This window comes from Haliotis cracherodii, unplaced genomic scaffold (genome assembly GCF_022045235.1).
Source record: "Haliotis cracherodii isolate W230 unplaced genomic scaffold, xgHalCrac1.p SCAF_11, whole genome shotgun sequence".
Classification (NCBI taxonomy): domain Eukaryota; kingdom Metazoa; phylum Mollusca; class Gastropoda; order Lepetellida; family Haliotidae; genus Haliotis; species Haliotis cracherodii.
In genome coordinates, this window is record NW_027266266.1 from 12650848 (window position 1) to 12666080 (window position 15233).

The 15233-nt window shown below is 42.8% G+C and overlaps 1 protein-coding gene across 3 annotated transcripts in view; it reads right to left on the reverse strand.

Moving 5' to 3' along the window:
* LOC139456221 (unconventional myosin-XVIIIa-like) overlaps window positions 1-15233 on the reverse strand; it is a 153069-nt gene that overhangs the window by 56704 nt on the left and 81132 nt on the right. For all 3 annotated transcript variants that reach the window (XM_071237806.1, XM_071237804.1, XM_071237805.1), the window contains exons 5-17: window positions 13843-13985; window positions 12908-13008; window positions 12128-12188; window positions 11434-11578; window positions 10684-10825; window positions 9241-9372; window positions 8524-8716; window positions 7426-7512; window positions 6702-6846; window positions 5283-5442; window positions 3879-4062; window positions 2143-2353; window positions 1044-1141 (exon numbers count right to left, since the gene is read on the reverse strand). In XM_071237806.1, the coding sequence (XP_071093907.1) occupies window positions 1044-1141; window positions 2143-2353; window positions 3879-4062; window positions 5283-5442; window positions 6702-6846; window positions 7426-7512; window positions 8524-8716; window positions 9241-9372; window positions 10684-10825; window positions 11434-11578; window positions 12128-12188; window positions 12908-13008; window positions 13843-13985 (1802 nt within the window). The remainder of the gene's footprint in view (window positions 1-1043; window positions 1142-2142; window positions 2354-3878; window positions 4063-5282; window positions 5443-6701; window positions 6847-7425; window positions 7513-8523; window positions 8717-9240; window positions 9373-10683; window positions 10826-11433; window positions 11579-12127; window positions 12189-12907; window positions 13009-13842; window positions 13986-15233) is intronic.

Sequence of the window (15233 nt, forward strand, 5' to 3'; positions counted from 1 at the left end):
TTTTACAACGCTTTTAGCAATATTCCAGCAATAGCACAGTGTGGGACACCAGAAATGGGCTTCACATAGTGTACTCATTTCGGGAATCAAACCTGGGCCTTCAGCTCGACGAGCAATGCTTTAGGCACGAGGCTACCCCACCATCCCTAGAGCTAAGATCGGTTTGCGGATCTCCTGGTGCAGTTCTGTGGCTTCCTTCTACACAACCTTGTAATGTCTATATTGCAATGCAGGATGTACCAACAGTAATTTTGTATTACAGATGGAGTTAGATGTAGTTCAAATTGTTGCCATGGTTTCTCCTGGCTGAGCATCAGTGCTCAGACAGCCTGGAACTCCTCGCCACATATGTTTTGGTTTGCGTGCTGCTTAATGCCACACTCAGCAATATTCAAGCTATATGATTTGTTTGTTTGTTTGTTTGTTGTTTAAAGCCGCACTCAGCAATATTCCAGCTATATGACAGCGGTCTGCAAATAATCATGTCTGGACCAGACAATCCAGTCATTGACATCATAAGCATCGATCCACGCAATTGGGATACGACATGCATCAACTAAGTCAGCTAGTCTGACCATCCAATCCCATTAGTCGCCTCTTACGACAAGCATGGTCGCTTTTTAAGGAAAGCATGGTTTGCTGAAGACCTATTCTACCCCAGATCTTCACAGGTCTCAAGCTATATTACAGCAGCCTGTATATATTTGAGTCTGGACCAGACAATCCAGTGATCGATATTCTGAGCAACAATCAATAATGTTGGGGTACGATGACACACAATCAACAAGTCACATAGTCTGACCACTCAATCCGGTTAGTCATCTCTTAGGACCAGTATAGATTGCCTGGGATCAATTCTCACCCACTTGTGCCAGACTTGCATCCCTACAGTTCTAACAAGACAACAGTGTCATCAAGAATACTTCTGATTATCTGTACTCTCTAGTCATGAGTTATCCACACTGCATTCTCAGTAACGCTTTCAATAGCCCAGGTTACCTGCATCAGGCCTTCAATACTGACTGTTGACTAACTTCAGTTACCTTTTTCTCATCCATATCCTTATCCGGGCGAGCATTGGGAGCAACCAGCACTTCAAACTTCTGCCTGAACTCGGAAAACTGCATATAATCTGGGAATCCTGTCAAAGTAGATAATAGACTTCTATAACGGTTTACAACATCAATGCATGCTGTAGTCATGTCTAATCTACCTTATGACTACTGACCGATTTGTCATAGGAGTTATATCCCCTTTGACTACTGTCTGATTTGTCATAGGAATTATGTCCCCTTTGACTACTGTCTGATTTGTCATATGAGTTATCTCCCCTTTGACTACTGTCCAACTTCTGTCATGAGAGTTATGTCCCCTTTGACTGCTGTCTGATTTGTCATATGAGTTATCTCCCCTTTGACTACTGTCCAACTTCTGTCATGTGAATTATGTCCCCTTTGACTACTGTCCGCAAGCTCTTTACAGCGATAGCCCGTCCGCGAGCTCTCTATACTATCGCAGCCACCAGTCTAAACTCCCCACTGTGATAGGTGACCAAAACCATGCTTCGAGTTGAACTCGCAACCGACGGACTGTTATGTTCATAAACAAGTGACGACTGCCATGACGCCGAATACACTTACGCTGACTAAATTATTTTCTGTGTTTGTCCCATTTGAATTCCTATTTCATTTCCACTATCATGTAATTGGTATAGTAAGAATGTAAGGGGGAATTTCGATGATTTTCCATTCTGCAATCTCGAACCAATTTGATCAAACAAACAAGAAGGTAAATTCATCTGGGAAATATAGTCAGCCGTAAACTTTTCAAAAATTCACAATGATGGCATAACCAAAGACATAAAATTTAAAGATTCTTGTAATGGCCGCGATGTAACCGAGAGTGTGACGAATGTGTCAAGCACTGGAAAGGAGCTTGTACTAATTCTGTCATATGAGTTACCTCCCCTTTGACTACTGTTCGACTTCAGTTCACAACTTGGTGAAATGAAAATGAGAATGAAAATCTAAATTTTTGCATCACTCAAATCGCTGATAACATACTTGAAAACCAAATGAAAAGACAACTTTCTATTCAGCGGAGGGGATAAATATTTCTTTGTAAAGATGATGATTTTCTTACCTTGTCTGAAAAGTCTGACAGCATCGATGATCTCAAAGCCACGAATTTGTGCTCGGACAAGTGGGACATTCAGTAGGATCTCATCATGGGAGTTAGGCTTGGTGGCGTTTGACAAAGAGGACTTGAGCTCACACAAGCCAGCAGAGTGTTGCGGCACAATACAGTGCAGAAAGTGACACTTCGTCTTCCTGATGGTCTCCATCACAGAATCCTAGAAGAAAACAGCGTATGTGATTAATGTTGAATGCCACAGTCAGCAATATTCCAGCCATATGCAGCAACTTGTAAATTATCGAGTCTGGACCAGACAATCCACTGACCATTGGGACATGATGATAAACATATCAACCAAGTCACAGAGCCTGACCACCTGACCCATTTAGAACCAGCAATAATAATAATAGTCTATTTGTATGGCGCACATATCCATGCATAGTGCATGCTCAAAGCACACAACAATAAGAAGTCCTTTGGAGACAGAAGGTCGAAAGATATAGGATTTGAGTTGTGAGTGAGTGAGTGAGTGAGTTGGATTTAAAGCCGCTTTTAACAGTATTCCATTTATATCACGTTGTGTCAGTTTAATGTGGGAGGAAAGCCCGAAGTGATGCAGGTCTAAGACGTTTACCACTTCAGTGAAACCCACGAGCACGGGTATGGTGCTGACAAACCTAGAAACATAATCGGGGCGAACAGGGATTCGAACCCACTATCATAGGTTTCTGGCGTGCCCAAGGGAGGCAACTCTGCACAGCGAATTGCGGACCCTTAGATGACTGGGCCACCTGTGCCCCGGAAGATTTTGTACTAATAACTGGTTGAAAATAGGTGGTTCATTGAAAAATATCATGTCTAGCGTATATTTCCTGGCCAGATATATTTTATGGGCATTTCTTCAGACTGTCGTAACACAATTTATATATAATATTAAACAAATATTAATAAACGTTGTTTCAACGGTATGTAAGTCAGAGAAATCCCTTCTCCGAGGTTTTGGTTGAAACTGTAAACCCTCGGGTCAGAATAGTCCTCATGCTATTCCCTCCATTACTGGTTATACATTTTTTCACCAAACAGAGGTGTGTTTTCTCCTACACTTATAAACCTATTCATTGGGATTGCCATTAAGTAAGACACTTCTTTCTATAGGCATTAAAACCTATTGTGAGGTTTTACTTTCCAGTCGGGTTAAATCTCATAAATATCCCAGGGATTTTATATAATGTCCTGGGTATTTTATTAATATAACTTCCGTTCAGATTGTAACATGTAATGAAATGTAAAATCAAATGACAAATGTTTTCTATATATTCCCGAGGAACGAACTCGCAACCTTCATATCTGTAGCCCTGTGAGTGTACCATGAGGCTGCAGAGGTGTTGATAAGCCTCACTGGTTTTTAGAGTGTCCTTTTCAAGATCCGTACGCCAGCAACAGATATTTTACGCGAGTTTCCTAAAGTTCATGGAAAGTATGTTCGAAACATAAAAATGTTGATAAATGTTGTTTTAAGTTTCTTTTTTCGGTTAATAAGCATGGAAAAACACTTTCCCTCGGTTTTGGTAGACAGAGCATGCCCTCTTGATTTTTCCCTCTCCCCAGGGCATGCTCTGTCTACAAAACCTCGTGAGCGTGTTTTCTCCAATACATAAATCGCTGTAATGATGGTGTAATTTAAAGAATTTAAGCAGTAAGTTTAAAAAAAAAAATTATGATGATGGATAGCAAGGACTCACCACTTGGAACTTCATCTGTAGACAGATAGACTTCTTCTTGAGCCCAGCAGTGCCGGACATGAACGTCCTCCTCATGCTGCCAACCCGCCTCAGCGACGTGGTTCCCTCCATCCCGACAATAGACCCACTGACTACACCGGCCACGGGCGCCTTCACGCTGGTGAACAGCGTACTCATGTTGTGTCTGAAACAGTCGTCAGTTCAAAACATGGATGTGTGCACGTGTTTGTTTTATGCACACTCAGCAATATTCAAGTTATGATGGTTCCTGTAAATAATTGAACCTGGACAGGTTAATCCAGTGATTGATATTATGAGCAACGATCCACGCATTTGGAGTATGATGACACGCCATCATCCAAGGTAACGAGCCTGGCATTTAATCTCCTCTTACGACCAGAGGCCCCGTTCTACCAAGCGATCTTAGCGCTAAGACCATCATCATCCCTATATATTAGCATGGACTTATGACAGTCGAGAACAAAGCTAAAATCGCTTTGTGGAACGGGGCCAAGCAGAGGTTGCTCCTTAGCAATCGCCAGTTTGAAACAAATCTAAATAAACATTTTTGAAGTGGTCCTGAAGCAATTATTTCTGGGGTTCTAATGAAATTTAAACCAGATGCTACCATAATGAGTGAGTGAGTGAGTGAGTATGGTTTTACGTTGCTTTTAGCAATACTCCAGCAATATCACGGCGGGGGACACCAGAAATGGGCATTACCCATTGTACCCATGTCGGGAATCGAACCCAGGTCTCCGGTGTGACGAGTGAACACCTAAACCACTAGGCTACCTGACCGCCCCTATATAAAAAGCTATCAGCTAATTGTTTGAAGACAAAATACCAATTAAGGTTAGGAACAGTTATGGGACAAAACAACTTAAAAACATATAATGGACCAATTGTTATGGAATGTACAGTTAGAAAAACATTATTACAATTTTTGTCTTTTTCAGAAAACAATTAAAATGCTAAGTAACAAAGATAAACCATTTTAAACGCTTTCTAACTACGAAATTTGAATTAATGACAGACCATTAAAACATAAAATCCAGTAAAGTTTGAAATATACCAAACATAAATCAATAAGATGGATGGTTGGATGGTTTCTTGTTTTACGCCGCACTCAGCAATATTCCAGCTATATGACGGCGGTCTGTAAATAATCGAGTTGGGACCAGACAATCTAGTGATTGATACCATGAGCATCTATCCAGGCAATTGGGATCGATGACATGCATCAACCAAGTCAGTGAGCCTGACCACCCGATCCCGTTAGTCACCTTTTACAACAAGCATAGACACCTTTCACGGCAAGCATGGGTTGCTGACGACCTATTCTAGCCCGGATCTTCACGGGTAGAAATCAATAAAAACATTGTGTTGCTTGTCCAGCCTTACTTCTTGGAGTCCTGCAGCACGACAGTGGCGTTCCTGGAGATGGGGCTGTCCCTGCAGGACTTGAGCCAGCCGCTGGCGTTGTACTGTACGGGGTTGGTGCCCTGGAAGTGGTTCAGGATGAACGTGTGCCCCAGGGAACCCTTCCTCAACAGACTGTCACCTGAAACCAGGAACATTTGCATCGAGTGAATGTGTGCCCTAGGGAACCCTTCCTCAACAGACTGTCACCTGAAACCAGGAATATTTGCATCCAGTGAACGTGTGCCCCAGGGAACCCTTCCTCAACAGACTGTCACCTGAAACCAGGAACATTTGCATCCAGTGAACATGCCCCAGGGAACCCTTCCTCAACAGACTGTCACCTGAAACCAGGAACATTTGCATCCAGGGAACGTGAGCCCCAGGGAACCCTTCCTCAACAGACTGTCACCTGAAACCAGGAACATTTGCATCCAGTGAACGTGCCCCAGGGAACCCTTCCTCAACAGACTGTCACCTGAAACCAGGAACATTTGCATCCAGTGAACGTGTGCCCTAGGGAACCCTTCCTCAACAGACTGTCACCTGAAACCAGGAACATTTGCATCCAGTGAATGTGTGCCCAAGGGAACTCTTCCTCAACAGACTGTCACCTGAAACCAGGAACATTTGCATCAAGTGAATGTGTGCCCCAGGGAACCCTTCCTCAACAGACTGTCACCTGAAACCAGGAACATTTGCATCCAGTGAATGTGTGCCCAAGGGAACCCTTCCTCAACAGACTGTCACCTGAAACCAGGAACATTTGCATCTAGTGAACGTGTGCCCTAGGGAACCCATCCTTAACCTATATCGCATTTAGTTTCGTAACCCATTGGTTTCCCACTGAACCACTAGAAGCAGGTGATGAAAGGGTGTTCAATATAACATGTCATTACTTCAGTTGTGCACATGCTGCACATTGTCTTTCTCTGGCATGCTTTCATCAACTTTCCTTTCATACCACTATGCACTGTATTGTTTCACTATAATGTATCCCAGTGTCTTCTTATTCTTTCTGGTATTTCTTGCAGTTAAACTGCTAATAAGTTGGATAAAAACCTCCTCCTCTTTCTTGATGGCAAATATATGCCCATAGCAGAGGGAAAATGGTGGAGGGCTAAAGGCCCGACCCAATGCCCTGATGCCCTGGACTAACATTCTCAGTCAAAACCAGGAGGAGGTTTTTATGCTTTACCAGCGGTAGAAACTAACAGTTTTAGTCCACTATTCCTTATAACAATAACATACAGCAAAATCCTTAAAAAGGGCAAATTTCTACTAGTCCTTAAGATACCTCAACTATTGGCCATTTTGGCAAGGACTACAGGACTAGTGCCAATTTCTAACGCTGTTTACTTCTAACCTGGTATCTTCATGGAAATGGTGACTGTAACTTACGTCTGACAGGTTGCTCTCCATGTTGGGAGAAGAATCGCTCCATGAAGCTGTCTTCTGTGGCGCCAGGGAAGATGGCCTCCTCGTCCAGTATCCATAGCAACCCTTTCTTCTCAGCATCCCGTAGGTCCTGGGTGGAAGTGCGTACCTGGGAACATGAATACACCAACACTTATCACCAGTTGGGATGAGGGAATTTTACTTTGGAATTGATTACTGCTTAAAACTATAGATATAACACGGCGGAGGACACCAGAAATGGGCTTCACACATTGTACCCATGTCGGGAATCGAACCCGGGTCTTCGACGTGACGAGCGAACGCTTTAACCACTAGGCTACCCGACCTTCTAGTTTGTAGATAATGGAGTCAGCATCAGAAAAAAACAGTGGCTGATGGCAGGAACAACAATCCACTTCACTGAGATATAACCACACCATAAACGAAGCTAAATTTGTCATCAGATCCCAAACCTGATTCAGCTCTTATTAAGAAAAGAGGGCTGCAGGGGACTACACATTTTATCACAGAATCTTAAAATTCCTCGTATAATTCACATTTTAAAATTATCAAAGCAACAAGTGACTCTGCAGTAGCACTCCCTTCCCCAAACAAAAACACCAAACACTTCGGTCTACCCAAACTGTGTCAGCTCATGTTCCAAGGGACATAACTCCTAACAGCTCGATAACTTCCAAAGTCATGTGACAATTCCTTCAAGTCTTACCGTGCCCTGCTGTGGAGCTTTGTCTATGAGTGACACGAGTGCTGCTGGGCTGTTAGTCACAAACTCAAAGTCGCAGTCAATGTTTTCCTGAAAACATATGGAGGATATTTACTTGATGATCATGGGTATAAGATGACATATCTACCGTATTCGCTGAAATTAGGGTTGTTTTGTTTGTTGTTTAACACCACATCCCGCAATATTCCAGCTTTAAGACGGCGGTCTGTAAATAATCGAGTCTGTACAAGACAATCCAGTGAATGACATAATGACCATCGATCCACGCAAATGGGATACAATGACATGCATCAACCAAGTCAGCGGGACTGACCACCCGATCCCGTTAGTCGCCTCCTACTACAAGTATAGTAGCCTTGTACGGCAAGCATGGGTAGCTGAAAACCTTTTCTACCCCGGAATCTTCACGGGTCTGCTGAAATAAGGAAGAAGTCGTACATTCATATTTTAGATGCAAAGTAATAATTAAGATTAAGTAATAAATTTGGGATAGTTGGCAGTTATGACAAATTACCAATCACAAGACAGACCTAATCGTCACAGAAATTAAGTCTAACGATAATTTGTTCCATGTGTCACAAGCTGTGTACAGGATTTTACGAGCTGAACCTTCGTGCACTCCCCTTAACCTTTGACCTCACAGCCTACAAGCCCATTCCAATTGTTAAAGCAAACCTTCACGATCAGAGGCATGTTGAGGAGGGCGGGCGCTCGAGATATTATGCGAGCACGCTCTGTTGAACACGGCTAGCCGCGCGAGCGCACGCCTGTACTCGCGATCGAGCCCGAGAGGTAGTTCGCCTTGTACTCCAAGATGGCGTCGCACATTGAACAAATGTTTGCCTTTGAGGAGAATGGAACCGATGTCAAAAGAATAATCTTTTAGACTAGATCTACCATCAAAAAGTTATTTTTGCATTTTCAATATATTGACCTGTGATGATCAGGGAAGATTTTGGATGCAGTGCCGCGAGAGCCTCACTGTACTCTCGCACGATCGCTTGCCCTCCTGATCACGCCTGGTGACACATGTAACCTTAACCTTAACCTTGACCTTGACCTTGACCTGCCGTGACCCACCTGTGCGTATCTGTCCTGCTGCTGGGTGAAGGACAGGTCGTGGAAGAACAGCTGCAGCCTCTCCTGGGCGTAGTTGTTGCAGAGGTCCTCGAACGATGCCCCGCTCTGCCGCCCACAGGTCGACGGGTTCTGGAAGCCTGGTGCATCCACCACTGTGATGGAGAACTGTGTCCGTACGTTGGAAGACAGAGATCTGGGAATATAGGAGAGCGTTCAGTTTTTTCCGATTCTCACATGGAATCCCCATGGGGAGTTAAACCAGAAGAATGGATGAAACTGCATGAGATTTGCTTGAGAAACAGTGCATTGAAGCCATACAGAAGTTAGTACTTAATTCCATAAACCAACTGTTTTCATTGATACTACAGCATGTAACCTGATACTTAAAGACATAGAAGAAAAGACCACACTGCCAATTCCTTCCCTTACCCATTGGGGCCCAGTCGTCTAAGGCGCCACAATTCGCTGTGCAGAGTTGCGTCCCTTGGGCACGCCAGAAACATATGGTTGTGGGTTCGAATCCCAATTCACACCGATAATGTTTCTAGGTTTGTCAGCACCATACCCGTGCTCCTGCGTTTCACCGAAGTGGTAAACATCTGAGACCTGCATCACTTCGGGCTTTCCTCCCTCATTAAGCTGACACACCGTGAAATAACTGCAATACTGTTAAAAGCGGCGTTAAACCCAACTCACTCACTCACTCACTTCCCTTACCTGTTGATGAGGGACACCACAGCGTTGAAGACATCGGAGTACAGCCCCACAACAAAGGCCTCTAGATGTTCCAAAGGTGAAGCTCCAGAGTCGGAACTCAGGTTACCCGACTTTTCAGACCCTGGTCCAACCCTGCAATACCAGACAATTTGAGAGATTCTAATCCAAGTCAACAGAGACATTTACAAAACATATTTTATTTTTGTGGAAATGAACAAGCATAGACCCATCGGCTCACACAGTGTGCTCTTATTTGACAAGGCATCAAGTCATCAGAGTTGTCTCCCCTACCTCATAGATTTTGTTCAAGTGGGAAATACATAAATATACATTGATGAATGTCTGTTCATATGAAGTAGTATGAAGTAAAAGTCAAATTTGTCATGAGAAGAGCCTACTGTATTCAACATAATTAGCACCCAGGGCACTCTCAAAAATTAAAAATAGGGGCTCTTATTAGAATATAATTTTGGTGAGAAATAAAAAAGAGTTTAAAGATGGTAAATTTTGTGGTTTATGCTGACAGCCTGAAATGATACAAAAGAAAAGTCTGTGCGTATTATACACGACAGATATATTTTCCAGAATTGAATTGCCCGTAATTAAGGGTCCATATAACACACGAGTACATATTATACACGAATAAATAAGTCTTGTGTACATTGATCAATCGGAAGGGGTGCTAACAGAGTTTGTTCACTAGCCAATATATTAGCAAATATCGCCATGGGCGCTTATTAGAGCAGGGCGCTTATAATGTCGGATACGGTAATCATAATTTCTTTCAGCAGGATTAGTAACTGTTTTCAACTCATACGAATACACACTATTCATTGTAAGACCTCCTAAATCAAAGGAATAATGGAAGCAACACATAAACTTCCAAGCTCCTTCCCAGCACGTGACACCTTCGTTACACTCTCGGTAACATCGCTGCCACCAGTGTGGACGCGGCCATTACAAGAATCTTAAAATTTGCCCTCTAACCCCAAATGTAGTAACGTTTAATTTTGTTTATGTCTTTTGGAATGCCAATACATTTATTTTTTAAATGGTTTACGACTGACCATCTTTCACAGATGAATTTAACTTTTTGTTTGCTTGATCACATTGGTGCAAAATTGCAGATGAACAGAGAAAATCACTCGAAACCCTCCTTACATACTTTCTATACCAATAAAATGATAGTTAAAATGAAATAGAAAGTCAAATTGACAAACAAAGAAAATAATTTAGTTAGGGTAAGAGTATTTGACATCACGGCAGTCATCACTTTTTTGTAAGCATAATGGTCTGACGGTTTCGAGTTCAACTCCAAGCATGGTTGTGACCACATATCACAGTAGGGAGTTTTGACTGGTGGCAGCGACAGTATAGAGAGCTCCGTGAATGGGCTATCGCTGTGAGGAGCTTGATAAGCTTCCTGGAGTTGTCTGCCCTTACCTCATAGAGGTGCTGCGTGTGAGAGTGGAGGTGCCGGACATGGTGAAGATGGACCTGGCCAGCTCCTCCACCGTGGTCCCGAGCAGGGAGGCTGCCTTCTGTGCTGCTGCCGGCTTGTTGAACTGAGACTTGTTGTTGCTTCCTGAAATCAGGAACTCATTCAGCAATGGCTTCTCAATGAGAAATTTGGTAAAAACGGAAGTCTTGTTTTATCCTTTGTTTACAATGGGTTTAGTTTCACGTGCAGCGAAGCCCTATGGATAACTAGCAACAAAGGTCATTCTGAAGTGTTTGTTTGTTTGTTTAATGCAGCACTCAGCAATATTCCAGCTATATGATGGTGGTCTGTCAATAATCAAGCCTGGACCAGACAAACCAGTGATTGATATCATGAGCATCAATCCATGCAATAGGGATACCTTGACATGTATCTACCAAGTCAGCAAGCCTGGCTATGCGATCCTGCTAGTTGCCTCTTAAGACAAGCATGGGTTGCTGAAGACCAATTCTAACCAGGATCTTCATGGCTCCATTATGAGGTGTAAATACATATTGTCATACTCCTCACTGTAGCAGTTGTCAAAGCGTATCTTTATAATTATACAAAAGAATCTTTAAATCACACTGAAAGGCTTTTAGAATTAGTGCATTTGTTAACAATCACTAGACCAATCTGGTCACGTGATATGCAGTCTGTCGCTAGTGTAATGCAATTTCATCACATCGTGGAGTGTGTCCCAGTCATCTCACCTTTTGTCGCTCCTGCCACTCCCAGATGGAAAATGGCCGCCAGCACGGAGAAGATGGCCTTGGACTCATCGTCTGAGACCCCAATGGTCTGGAGGGCGTGGATGACCTTCCCCCACTGAAGGCTGGCCTTCTGCCGGTCATCGGGCTGGAGAGAGAAAAAAATAAAAACACTGCAGAAATATCTAAATTAACACAAACAGGTTGATAGCAACAACCACTTGTTAAACTGTCAACACGGAAAAGATGGAATATATGTACCTCGATATGTACCGTATCATGACACAAGTGTCGCCATATTTATCGATACACTAGGAAGGCGTATCGTGTCAGGGTCAAGTAAAGGCAATCATTTAAGATTAGATATCAACCAATCCTGACCAAAGACCATTCGCCACACATCCCGTTTTGAAGCAATGATGGCAAATGTGAAAACAAGGCATCATGACCCCTGTATATCACATGGTGGAAATATATTTTCATCTTGTCTCAGTACTCAGGTAATATAAAATTATTCAAAGACATACCCTTAAAAACCTAAGACATGTAGACATTTGAAAATTTACAAATGTTTTTCTGTCCCAAGGGTATGCTCGTATTTCAAACCCTTGTAAATTTTGAAATCTTAGACCCTACCAAAACAACCACAAGAAATGCATGTGAAACACTCTATGATGAAATAGTCATCACTCCTTACCTTCTGAAGTGGTGTCATGAATAGGTTGTGTTCATTCAACACTTGAAGCTGAAGTTCATTCCTGAAAAGAGAACAATCATGATGGATAGTAGTCCATATTCTGGTCCTCAAGATCTCCTGTGATTGTAGCTGTCCTAATCACGTGACACAGGACTCGTGACACAGGACACAGGACACGTGACACAGGATAAGGGACACAGGACACAGGATAAGTGACACAGGACACGTGACACGTGACACAGGACACGTGACACAGGACTCGTGACACAGGACACATGATCTGCCTAGAGACACTGCCACCTGTCTGCACACAGCTCCGTCTGCACAATGACCTGTCAGTAACCGGCTGGTAATCAATGGATGAAGACTTCATGTGTTTATGTGGGATGTCAGCATGACATGGATCTGGAAGTTTGTTTGTTTGTTTGCTGCTTGACACCACACTCAGCAATATTCCAGCTATATGACAGCAGGCTGTAAATAATCAAATCTGGACCAGAATATCCAGTGATTGACATCATGAGCATCGATCCACGCAATTGGGATACGATGACATGCTTCAACAAAGTCAGGGAGCCTGACCACCCGATCACGTTTGTCGCCTCTTCCGACAAGTATAGTTGCCTTTTACGGCAAGTATGGGTTGCTGAAGACTTATTCTACCCCGGATCTTCACGGGTACAGTGGGAAATGGAACCCAGGTCTCGAGTGAGGAATGAAAGCCTCAACCACTAAGCAATCCCCCTAATGAACCAGGAAGAGATGACAATATACACCCACCTCAGCTGTGCTTCCACCCCAGCCAACATGTAGTAGAACACATGGAAGGTTGGTTCCCCCTCCGGACGACGCACGATGCGGTTCTTCTCAAACATCAGCACCTGAACACACAGACATGATAAATACCTTGATCAATGGTGAGCGAGTTGGGATAATGCCACTTTGAATAGTATTTTTTTTTTTATCACAGTGTGACAGGCAGTGTTTGAAATAAAGTAAATCACTAGGCTGCCATCAGGACCCACAGACTCCCCAGGGAGATGAGAATGAAAATCGAGTATGCGCTGACCCGTTGACCGAGTTAATAGTGTAGCACTTTGTGCATGCATTAGGATGTAGATTTGGTGCACTTTGAATATACACATTATTTTTATTATCGAACTTCATGATGAATATTAATGAGAATGAACAATTAACCTAATTTCATAGATATCCACATAAAAAGGCTACCAGACAATAGACTCCCTTTTTGTGTCAAGAATCAGTCTATTCTTAGGTAAAAATGTATACAACTCAAAAGAAGTAAAAGAACACCCATTTTTTTCAAATGACTATAGTTATTCTGACCATGACTGGATTAACTATCATCATATGAAAAAATTGTCTCTTCTTAACTTCTTGTGTTGTTTACATCAACAGCGAAGAATGTATTTTGTATTTTTGAAATTGGTACGAAGCTAAAAGACTCAATATCCCAGGGTTAGAAACTAACAGTTTTTGTCCACTAGTCCTTATAATGATAACAAATGGGCCAATTTCTACTAGTCCTTAGGATACCTTTACTATTGGGCAGTTTGGTAAGGACTACAGGACTAGTGCCAATTTCTAACGCTGATCTCCATTAGGTTGTAAGCTGACCACACTACAATAACTGTCCAGCTAAAGGGGCGTCACAATGCCCTTGACCGTCACCCCAACTGGACACTATCTCCTACCTGTATTGATGCCGAGTTGATCTGGCCGGAGTGGTCGAAGTCCAGCGTGGTGATCTGTGTGTAGCGACTGGCGTTAGTGTTGAGCAGAGTGCGACTGTTGCCGAAAGATTCCATGAGTGACATAATGGCGGTCAACTTGTCCACTACAAACAGATGGTATATATTTAAATGTTAGATATCCAACGTAATCTTGTCAACTTGACACTCCATCAACTCAACACGAAGTATGTAAGCATAGCTCGGGTACTTTACTATAGTCGTTCTTGTTTTATTTAATGCCACACTCAACAATATTCCAGCTTCATGACCCAGGGCTTGTAAATAACTAAAATTTTCTTCGTGTTTATTGTAATTCCTGTATTTTGATTAGCTGAACTGGTCACATGTTATTGCATTCATTTCCGAATGAATTTTATAAATTAAGACACGCCAACCGAAGCGAACTACTTTATTACTACAGAATGTCTGGGAATCCCAATATTAAAAGAGAGAGCATAACCTTTCTGTTCACATTTAGCAAAATTCATGCATAATCATTGTCCAAATGACCTTTTGAGACCGAGGGTCGAGAAGGAAGGAAACAGCAGACGTGCAGGCCCGCTCCCCTGTTTTTTTTTCCCCTCGCTGGGTTCCACAAATTTCGTGTTTCATTTCTAACCTGCATTTTCCAACTGTGTCTTCCCGTTCTCAGGGAACAAGTGTTTGAATCTGGCGGTAACTACACGGATTCATACAGTTTGCACATCAGTTTTCGATTCTATCGGAAGTCAATCCTAAAATAATCAAGTCTGCACCAAACAATGAAGTGATTGATGTTGTGAAAGATGCTCCAAGGTGTCAGGGTACGGAGACACACTATCAACCGAGTCACCAAGTCTGACCACCTAATCCTCTAAATCGCCTCTTACGACCAGCACAGATTGCTGTGGACCAATTCAAACCCAGAATCCACACAAGAGTATGGCAATGTGATGTTGTTTGTTTGTTTGTTTGTTGTTTCAGCCATATTCCGGCTATATGATGGCGGTCGGTAAATAATTGAGTCTGGACCAGACAGTCCAGTGACTGACATTATGAGCATCGATCCATGCAATTGGGATCGATGACATGCATCAACCAAGTCAGCGAGTCTGACCACCCGATCCGGTTAGTCACCTTTTACGACAGGCATAGTCGCCTTCTACAGCAAGTATTTGCTGAAGACCAACTCTACCCCGGAATCTTCACGGTCTGGCAATGTGAAAGAAATGCAACAAGCTGTAATAATCTTAGTGCTAAGATCCTTGGACAACAGGCCTGAACACAAAGCTCACCATTCAGGATGTTGTACATGCTGAACACAAAACTCACCATTCAGGATGTTGTACATGCTGAACACAAAACTCACCATT